This window comes from Ricinus communis, chromosome 10, assembly GCF_019578655.1.
Source record: "Ricinus communis isolate WT05 ecotype wild-type chromosome 10, ASM1957865v1, whole genome shotgun sequence".
In the NCBI taxonomy this organism is placed as follows: domain Eukaryota; kingdom Viridiplantae; phylum Streptophyta; class Magnoliopsida; order Malpighiales; family Euphorbiaceae; genus Ricinus; species Ricinus communis.
This window is the reverse complement of record NC_063265.1, coordinates 414679-425443: the sequence shown is the minus strand read 5'-3', so window position 1 is coordinate 425443 and position 10765 is coordinate 414679. Positions and strand designations below refer to the sequence as shown.

The 10765-nt window shown below is 33.7% G+C and overlaps 1 protein-coding gene across 1 annotated transcript; it reads left to right on the top strand.

Annotated features, from left to right (window-relative positions):
* The first annotated feature begins 626 nt into the window (after positions 1-626).
* Positions 627-4237, top strand: LOC8264925 (probable pectinesterase 8). Its single transcript, XM_002521019.4, has 5 exons — positions 627-1675; positions 1821-1992; positions 2091-2297; positions 3311-3570; positions 3938-4237. The coding sequence occupies exons 1-5, from the start codon at positions 1281-1283 to the stop codon at positions 4092-4094; spliced, it is 1191 nt and encodes a 396-aa protein (XP_002521065.3). The 5' UTR covers positions 627-1280; the 3' UTR covers positions 4095-4237.
* The last annotated feature ends 6528 nt before the right edge of the window (positions 4238-10765 follow it).

Here is a 10765-nt window from a genome sequence, read left to right as displayed (position 1 = left end):
TATTTTGTTTTGGGATATATGATTTTAATTCACTCTCGAGACTGACAGTCTCAATTTCACTGTTTTTCAGGTGTGGTTAGTTTTTCCACAGTGTTTTTCATCTAGCAGTTCGATTTCTTCATCATCGGGTTAGATGTAACTGAATTCATTGGTATGTTAACTTTTAAAATTCTACATTATCCGCAGTAGAAATTTTAGACTTATCAGTTTGTAAATTTAGGTCTTGCCTAATTATGCTGGCAGACCGAATTAAATATGTAGGATTTGATGATTAAGATTAATTGTGAATCAGTGATTTGGATTGAGACCGAATTTCAATTTGATTGAAATAGTGAATGATCAGGCTTACTACTGGATTCGGTGGCCTTATACCTACCCATTCTCCAATGCCGATCAGGGGCCCACAGGTCGGGTCTTGACAGCAACAATTGAGTAGCACAATCAAATCTGCATTTGATGCATAGTGTGAAAATATTATATTACTAAAGAATAAAAAATAAAATTATTTTATAAATACTAATGTTCAATTTACTAAATGACTAGTTTTAGTCATTCTAATATTATAAATGTCTTGTCTAATAATACTGGTTAAATATTTTTTTCAAAGTAAATTAATATTTTAAATTAATATTTTTATTTTTTTATAAAATAAGTAAATAAATTCTAAATAAAAATATTTTATTAAAAAGATATTAAAAAGCTTTTTAGTATCATATTGTGTCCACAAGTTGAACAGTCCGAAATGAGAAGGAAGCATATTGGAAGAGGACACTATCTCACTACATGTGACTTGCCCTGAAAAAGAAAAAGAAAAAGAAAAAACAAAAACAAAAAGCGCAAAAGGGGTATTTTTGTAATTATTTCTAAAAATTAGGGTATGTAGTGTAAAATCCTCAAATTTATACCCTGAGCGCAAAAGTTGAGCCTATAGCTTGTCAAAATGACCCATAATATAAACATAGAAATAAAAAAAAAAAAAATAAAAAAAAAAAAAAAGAAAAGAAAAACTAAGCATTCTTGTATGGGCTGCCACACTGCCCCAAAAGGCTAAACTCAAAGTTTACTGTTTCAAATTTAAGCATCACCTACATCAAGTTTGGTAGCTTAGGAATTCTCCTAAGAATGCACAGGGACAGGGTGATTTGCAAGGCATGTTATCAACCCTTTCACTTCAAGTGCATATTTCTATACATATATTATATACCCACTTGGTAAAATTGGAAATATCATCTTATCCTCTCATCCCTATTGTTTTCTTTAACCCAATCAACAACTAGTTAATGATGAGTCTCAGAAGCATTTCTCTCACACTGCTCGTTGCCTTTTTCGCAGTATTTGCATCAACAGCTATCATTAATCAAAACCCTGCAGCATTTCTTAAAGAAGTAGTCTTTGAGCTAAGCCATACCATTTTCTCATCGCCTATTATTGCTACCATATTCTCATGCAACATTGAACATCACCACCATAAGAAGCACCCCGACAAAGGCAAGCTAGTGAATATTTGTGATGATTTTCCAATCGATATTCCTCCTCCAGACACCAACACAACCTCCACCTTTTGCGTTGATCCTAACGGGTGCTGTAACTTCACCACAGTGCAATCAGCTGTTGATGCTGTAGCAAATTTTAGCCAGAAAAGAACCATAATATGGATAAATTCTGGCATCTATTAGTAAGTCATTTTTATTTTATCTTTTTCCCTAAAGGTAACGAGCACAAAATACAAGTACAACTTCTTGGGTTTCATGCTTTCAGTTTAATAATTAAATCCAGAAAACTTGCATATGAATAATGGTTTTAATTTAATTTGTTTTTAGCGAGAGAGTCATTGTTCCAATAACCAAACAGAATGTTACATTTCAAGGACAAGGTTACACATCTACTGCTATTGTATGGAATAACACAGCAAATTCTTCACACGGGACATTTTATAGTGGTTCTGTACAGGTTTTCTCCAATAACTTCATTGCCAAGAATATTAGCTTCATGGTGAGATCAGTATAAAATTTGCAGTTACCTGTTGATCATCATGATTGTGTAATTATTAATTAACCTTTATTTGTTTCCATGCATATGCATGCATATAGAATGTTGCACCAATTCCAGGGCCTGGCGATATGGGAGCCCAAGCAGTGGCAATGAGAATATCAGGAGACCAAGCTGCCTTCTGGGGTTGTGGATTCTTTGGAGCACAAGACACGCTTCATGATGACAAGGGCCGCCATTACTTTAAGGACTGTTATATCCAAGGTTCCATTGATTTCATCTTTGGTGATGCAAGGTCCCTTTATGAGGTCTGCTTTCCTTTTTACTCTTTTCACCTTTAACACAACCTTTTATCTATATACATCCAATAATTCTTATTTCTCACAAATTTTAGATACAATCCAACAGTTCAAATCAATTATTGAGTAACAACATTTTTTTGGCCAAACATTCAAATAGAAAAGTTTAGGAACGAATTTTGTTTGGAATTACTTGTATTTATCTTTTCCCATATCTTAAAAGAAAAGGTAAATGGTATAGTTATGCTCAATTACAATCAAATTTATAAATTTTAAAGTAGTTCAATTATATTTTTAATATTTAAGAAACAAAACAATTATATTTTGGAGCTAACTTATTTAACTAATGATGATAATTTTATTAAGCAAAGGAGAAATAGAGCTAAAATGGTTTCCTTATATATAAGAAAATATGAATTGAAAATAATTAAAACAATTTCTTTTAATGCTTAAAGCTAATTTCATTTCATTCAATAATAAAATAGATGGACTTAACTTTAAAAATGTGATTATTATATTTTTTTTTTTAATTTTTAAGAGTGTAATTAAGTTCTTCTAAAGTTTAGATTTTTATTGAATTATAAATGAGAAGAGGTAAACTCGAACTTGAAATTTAGTTCAAATTGAGATATGCACGCAACTATAATTGGACTTTCAGAGACTTATTTATATCTTTTGGCTAAAAAAAAGCATGCATAACATTGTTTAATAATATCATGATTAGCAAAAGAAAAATAAAAAATCTAAGATGATTTTAAATCTATTCAGTAACAATAATGCTATACAATCAAACTAGTTTTATAGAACAATAAATCTCAACTTACATAATCCTCAAAATTGCACCGAATAAAAAGACTCCAGTAAATTCAAAACTCCACGTGATATTAGAACTTTTTTTCTAATCTTTCTGCTAGACGAGAGATTAATGCTAAATTGTCTTAAGTAAACAATAAAAACATGTTTTAATTGATAGTGCTTAAACATTCAAAATGAGTAAATAAATAAGTAAAATCATGTTGTAGAGTTGCGAGCTGATATCGATGGCGAACCCAGTAGCCCCAGGACAAAGGTCAATAAACGGAGCAGTTACGGCTCATGGTAGGACTTCAAAGGATGAGAACACTGGCTTCGCATTCGTCAACTGCACCTTAGGAGGAACAGGAAGAATATGGCTTGGCCGGGCATGGCGACCTTTCTCTCGTGTTGTCTTTGCCTTCACATCCATGACTGATATCATTGCTGCTGAAGGTTGGAATGACTTCAATGACCCAACAAGAGACCAGTATGGAACAGACCTTAACATGAATTTTCTTTTTTTTATAGGCGAAATGCATATTTATATTTCCAAATTTATATTTATATTGATTAGTCAATTTGATATTTTAACTTTTAATGTAGTCTAAAAACTATATAAATTTTCTTTATGCAATACACATACACGTATCAAAAGAAAACATATATTAAAAGTATTAGAATATCATAAAAAATAGTTCAGATATTTATTAAATTACATCAAAAGTACTAAATAATCAAAGGCTGGAAGTATAAATATGAATGTGGTATTTTTTATTAATTATAATAGAAAAAGCTGGAGTAAAAAAAATATAAACTTTTTACTTGGTTGCTTCTCTTTTGGATATGAAATGTAGGACTATTTTCTATGGAGAATACAATTGCTCAGGGCCAGGAGCCAATATGACGATGAGAGCAGCTTATGTTCAAAGACTAAATGACACTCAGGCTTCTGCTTTTCTTGATGCATCTTTCATTGACGGGGATCAGTGGTTGCAATCTTATAATGCTTAACCCATTTCTTAAATGTAAATGTAAACTTAAATGTAAACATTGTTCATGGGATATATGAATTAAAATCCCTTAGCTATTTGTAGATAGCCATTAAATTATTAATTGTTATCTCACTCTTATCTCTTAAGACAATAAGGGCCACTAGAAACTAATTTTCTATTTTGTGTTTGTACTATTTTGTCACCACCCAAATTCGGGTTAGACCGGTACATATATTTTAGGTAAGTCTTAGGATACTAAAATTTATTGAGAGCCTAAACATGTAGGATATCACCAATTATATTTAACAATTTTAAAATGCTGTCGGCTTAATTAAGACTTAAAAGAAGTCAAATAATAGCAGCATGTTGTTATTCTCCTTCATATTATCAAAATAAATACTTAAATAATTTAAAATTTCAATTCACATTAAATAACGACACGCAAATATTGACTGAATTGAAACATTGAGGCTCATTTTAGCTTTAGATATGACAAATTTATTCTTTATATATATATATATATATATATATATATATATTAAATTTAATCAATAATTATACTTCAAATAAATTTATATAAAATCATAAAAATAATTTTTTTCTTTACTTTAATTTAATGACTTATTATCAATATTAAGCTTTATATGTCTATTTTATTTAATTATATTTTTTTATCAAAATTATTATTTATCAAAAATAACTTATTTTAATTGAATAATTATGTTTATTTATATTCTTAAGATAAATAAATAATATTATTTTAATAATCAGTTACTAAAAATATTGAAATAAATTCTCTATTAAAAAAAATGAAAAAGTTCAATATTTTAGATTTAATAAATTTTTTAATTTTTAATTTTATAACATAATACTTTTGATAGTAATATTATTATAATAAAATAAAATAAAATAAAATATTTATTTTTCAAATAGTAAAAAATATAAGAAGAGATGAATTTTAAATTTTTATAATAAAATTAAGCAAAACATTAATAAAAGTTTTATTAAATAGTGAATAATTTTATAAATGAAATATTATAATAATAATAAATACATGATTTAATATATTAAAAATTAAAATTAAAAATGTTATTTTTTAATATTTTTTATCTTTAATTTTTATAAAAATTTATATTAAATTATTTAAATTTTATTATAAGAAAAAATTATATATATATATATATATATATATATATATATATATATATATATATATATATATATATATATATATATATATATATATATATATATATATCTCTGTGTGTGTGTGAGTGTTATGCTTTGGAATCACTTTCTCATGGTAAATATGGGAACTTTGGTTGGAGGATATGTATTTAATTCTTAGGGGCTCGATAATCTTGGATATGGGAGTCAACCGTTCGTCTTTCCTTTAAGGTAGATAAGGCTTATTCTGTTGGTGTTGCAAACATTTCATTCAGTATATTAAGACCTTGTTCTTTTTACCTTTACATTTTTCCTCTGCTACTTCAATGCCTTTTCCCTTTTCTCATTGTTTATACTTTCTTGTTTTTCTTCTTCCTTTGTTCTCTCCAACTTTTATTCTAGTTAACCATATGGTCTTTCTCTTTTCCCAAATGGATCCCATGAATATTGACAATATTACTTTATCAGCTTTAATCTAAAAAAAATCCAATCGCTTAACCGTGATGACCTTGTTCTGGACTTGTCGGTTGAAGCTACCAAAAATATAGATCCGCCTCGCCATCTTGTGGGTAAGATCATATCCAAGAAAGTCTTTTCGGTGCATGTAGTCAAGGAGGCCTACGAGCTGCATGAAGACTCCTGAATGATTTTGAGGTTGGTAAGATCACAAGAAATACTTTCAACTTCCATGTGAAGGATAAGAAAGTGTTATGGGTCCAGTCCATCTTACAATATTTTTATTGCTTTTGGACACATGTATTATGGGCTTTTATGATGGACTTGTTATGTCTTATTTTTGGGTCCATTTTGGCATGGGTTTTGTGGCTTCCAAGAGAAGCTTGTAGAGGCTATTGTGTAGACACTTAGTGTGTGAAGGGAGAAGCAATTTTCAGATTGAAAACACACACAAAAGAGAGGAAACTAGAGAGTTCCAAAGGGTGCTGTTCTGCTCGTTTTTCTCAGCACCAGTCCTAGTGTTTTGGTCGTCGGAGAAGATCCCACCGTTGGATTTTGCTGAAATCGTTTCAGCTTGTTTAAGACATACGGGGCTACATTCTGACCGTTCGGATCGTCAATTGGAGCTCCGGTTCATCAGGAATTATCTCTGGACAGAGCTGCTGTTTTTGAATGAATTCTATACTTTTTGTTCTCTATTTCAATTCTCTTATTGTTGGTGTTTGTTGGTGGATTGTGAATCCTTTGTAGACTGATTTGGGGTTCTTTTTCTCTCAATTTATAAATAAGAGAAGTTAAGGGTGGACTCCTCAAAAGGTCCCGTGGTTTTTACTCTTCACATCGAAGGGGTTTTCCACGTATAAATCGTGTGTGTTGTTTGCTATTATTTTCTTTTGTTATAGCTGGTTATTTACTGCATTTAGTTATTGGTTTCCTTTGTTAATTTGGTTGTGTGACAATTTGGGTTGATTGGATTACATAATTGGTTGGTTGTCTTGATTGTGTGACATTGTGGGTGTCGTTGTGACCCCCTTCCGATCCCTACAACTTGGTATCAGAGCCGGAAGTTAATTAGTCACATTATGGAGTCGAGTAGTAGTAGTTCGATGGTTAAATTGACATCAACCAATTATTCTATTTGGAGACCTATGATGGAGGACTTGTTATATTGCAAGGACTTGTATGACCCAATTGAAACTGTCACTAATTCGGATGGTAGTGTTTCTAAACCATCTAAACCAGATAAAATGGAAGAAAAAGATTGGGTAAAGTTGAAAAGAAAGACTTTGGGGACTATTAGGCAATGGGTTGACATTAGCATATTCAACCATGTGTCACAAGAGTCCGACCCTTATGATTTGTGGAAGAAGTTGGAAGGTCTATATGAAAGGAAAACTGCTCATAACAAAGCTTCACTAATTAAAAGACTTGTTAATTTGAAACTTAAAGGTGGGAAGTCTGTTTCTGAGCATCTTAGTGACTTCCAGGATATTATTAACAAGTTGACTACTATGAAGATTGTTCTTGATGATGAGTTACAGGCTTTATTCTTGTTGAGTTCATTGCCAGATAGTTGGGAGACCTTGGTTGTGACTATTAGTAACTCTGCTCCGGATGGCGTGCTATCTTTAGATGTGATTAAAGAAAGCATGTTTAATGAAGAGATCAAAAGGAAGGAGATAGGAGTTGACAATTCACAAGCTCTTGTTGTGGAGAATAGAGGAATAAGCAAGAGTCAGGGTCCCAAAGGCCGTGGTAACTCAAGGAGTAGGTCCAAATCCAGTGATGGAAGAAATGTGGCTACATGTCATTACTCCAAGAAGCCTGGTCATATCAAGAAATATTGTTTCCGCTTGAAAAGAGAACAAAGAAAGAAGCATGATTCATAAAAGGAGGGAGATGACAAAAATACTACAGCAACCGCTTCTAAAAGTGATGATAAGGTCACCTTGATTTGTGCAACTAGTGAGTGTCATCATGTTGATAGTTCAGACACAGAGTGGTTAGTAGATACAGGTGCTTCATACCATTGTGTTCCTAGAAGGGAGTTCTTCATGAATTACCAAGCTGGTGATTTTGGCAGTGTCAAAATGGGTAACCAGAGCTCAGCAAGCATTATTGGGTTAGGTGATGTTCGTGTGAAGACCAATGTTGGGTGCATGCTTACGTTGAAGAATGTGCGCCATATTCCTGATCTACGCCTTAACTTGTTGTCTGCTAATGTTATTGATCAAGAAGGATTCAGACACACCTTTGGTGATGGTAAATGGAAATTGTCCAAGGGCTGAGTGCAAGGTATCACACTAACTCAGATTCATTTGTTGATACTACTGATGTTTCTTCTATTCCTACTTCTATTTCTGTTGAACAGCCAACACATGAGAATGTTGAAGTAACACACGATGGTGTTAAGGAGGTACAACCTGATGATGATGGTGATGTATCAAAATTTGATGATGCTCATAATGATGCTCCTGATGATGCTCAACCAGAAAAAGAAGAGGTTTATGATCAAGGGGAGCAACCTACCCCACCGGTGGATGATGTACGAGTTCGAAGGTCAATCAGAGATCGCAAACCTTCTTCTGAGTATCCCAGCTCAGAGTACATCCTAATCACTGATGAGGGGGAGCTCGAGAGTTTTCAAGAAGTGATGTCTAGTGAAGATAAGGATCTTTGGCTCGAGGCTTTGAAAGAGGAGATGGATTCTTTGATGAAGAATCAGACTTATGAGATGGTGAAGCTTCCTAAGGGCAAGAAAGTTTTGAAGAACATATGGGTTTTCAAGAACAAGAAAGATGGTGAGAAGATAGTGAAGAGAAAAGCCAGATTCGTGGTAAAAGGATGCAACCAGAAAAAGGGCATTGATTTTGATGAGATCTTCTCTCCGGTTGTCAAGATGACTTCTATTAGAACTGTTTTGGGGTTAGCTGCAAGTCTTGATCTTGAGTTGGAGCAGCTTGATGTGAAAACTGCTTTCTTACATGGTGACTTGCATGAAGAAATCTACATGGAGCAACCTGAAGGCTTTGAAGAAAATGGGAAAGAGAAACTTGTTTGCAAGTTGAAGAAAAGTCTTTATGGGCTTAAACAGGCACTAAGGCAGTGGTACAAGAAATTTGATTCGTTTATGACTAGTCATGGTTATAAACGAACTTCTGCAGACCCTTGTGTGTATTTCAGAAAATTCCCCGGTGATAACTTTATTATTCTTCTTTTGTATGTGGATGATATGCTGATAGTTGGACAAGATGCAGAGATGATTAGCAACTTGAAGAAAGACTTGTCCAGGTCATTTGACATGAAAGATTTGGGCCCTGCGAAGCAAATCTTAGGCATGGAGATTACTCGTGATAGGAAAGCTGGAAAGTTGTGGTTATCACAAGAAAAGTATATTAAACGAGTGCTTGAAAGGTTCAATATGAAGCATGCCAAGCCTGTTAGTACACCATTAGCAGCTCACTTTAAGCTAAGTAAGAGAGCTTGTCCTACAACAGAGAAGGAGAAAGCAAGTATGTCTTCTATTCCTTATTCTTCTACTGTTGGTTCTTTGATGTATGCTATGGTGTGTACTAGGCCAGATATTGCACATTCTGTTAGTTTGGTGAGTAGATACTTATCCAATCCGGGTAAGGCTCATTGGGATGCAGTAAAGTGGATCTTCAGATATTTGCGTGGCACCTCTAAACTTTGTTTGTGTTATGGAGGTGGCAAACCTATTCTTGAGGGTTATACAGATGCAGACATGACTGGTGATCTTGATAACAGAAAGTCTACCTCAGGTTATGTGTTCACATTTTCAGGGGGAGCCATTTCTTGGCAATCCAAGTTACAGAAGTGTGTGGCTTTGTCAACTACCGAGGCAGAGTATATAGCAGTTGTGGAAGCAAGTAAGGAAATGCTTTGGTTGAAGAGGTTCTTTCAAGAGTTGGGTTTGAAGCAAGGTGAGTATGTTGTATTCTGTGATAGTCAGAGTGCTATGGATTTGAGTAAGAACTCTATGTATCATGTTCGTACCAAGCATATTGATGTTCGATATCATTGGTTGCGAAATGTGATCGAGGAGAAGAAAATGAAACTGAAGAAAGTCCACACTGATAAGAATGGTGCAGACATGTTAACAAAGATGGTTCCCGGAAGCAAACTTGAAGTTTGTGGTAAGCTTGCGGGAATGAGCTTCAAGTGATGATTGAAGCGTGATCGTCTTCCCCGTGTTGGGCTGGAGGGGGAGATTTGTTATGGGTCCAGCCCATCTTGCAATATTTTTATTACTTTTGGACACATGTATTATGGGCTTTTATGATGGACTTGTTATGTCTTATTTTTGGGTCCATTTTGGCATGGGTTTTGTGGCTTCCAAGAGAAGTTTGTAGAGGCTATTGTGTAGACACTTAGTGTGTGAAGGGAGCAGCAATTTTCAGATTGAAAACACACACAAAAGAGAGAGGAAACTAGAGAGTTCCAAAGGGTGCTGTCCTGCTCGTTTTTCTCAGCACCATTCTTAGTGTTTTGGTCGCCGGAGACGATCCCACCGTTGGATTTTGGCTAAAATTTTGTCAGCTTGTTGAAGACACACGGAGCTACATTCTGACCGTTCGGATCGTCAATTGGAGCTCCGGTTTATCAGGAATTGTCTCTGGACAGAGCTGCTTTTTTTGGGTGAATTCTACACTTTTTGTTCTCTATTTCAATTCTCTTATTGTTGGTGTTTGTTGGTGGGTTGTGAATCCTTTGTAGACTGATTTGGGATTCTTTTTCCCTCAATTTATAAATAAGAGAAGTTAAGGGTGGACTTCTCAAAAGGTCCCATGGTTTTTACTCTTCACATCGAAGGGGTTTTCCACGTATAAATCGTGTGTGTTGTTTGCTATTATTTTCTTTTGTTATAGCTGGTTATTTACTGCATTTAGTTGCCGGTTTCCTTTTCTAGCACTGGTCATGGGCCCATAGATTGGCTCATGACAAAGTTGGTATCCGAGGCTAGGTTTAGTTTTCCTTTGACCTAGGTTAGCATTCTTGGTAACTACGAAGCTAGGATCAAGTACGTCTTTGTTTGTTTTTATTGAC

What these genes read in the sequence shown, in the direction of transcription:
- LOC8264925 (XM_002521019.4), top strand. Translation starts at nt 1,281, where the DNA reads ATGATGAGTCTCAGAAGCATTTCTCTCACACTGCTCGTTGCCTTTTTC. An exon ending in ATGCAAGGTCCCTTTATGAG is followed by an intron (nt 2,298 to 3,310) that starts GTCTGCTTTCCT and finishes ATCATGTTGTAG; the next exon opens with AGTTGCGAGCTGATATCGAT. An exon ending in AATGACCCAACAAGAGACCA is followed by an intron (nt 3,571 to 3,937) that starts GTATGGAACAGA and finishes TATGAAATGTAG; the next exon opens with GACTATTTTCTATGGAGAAT.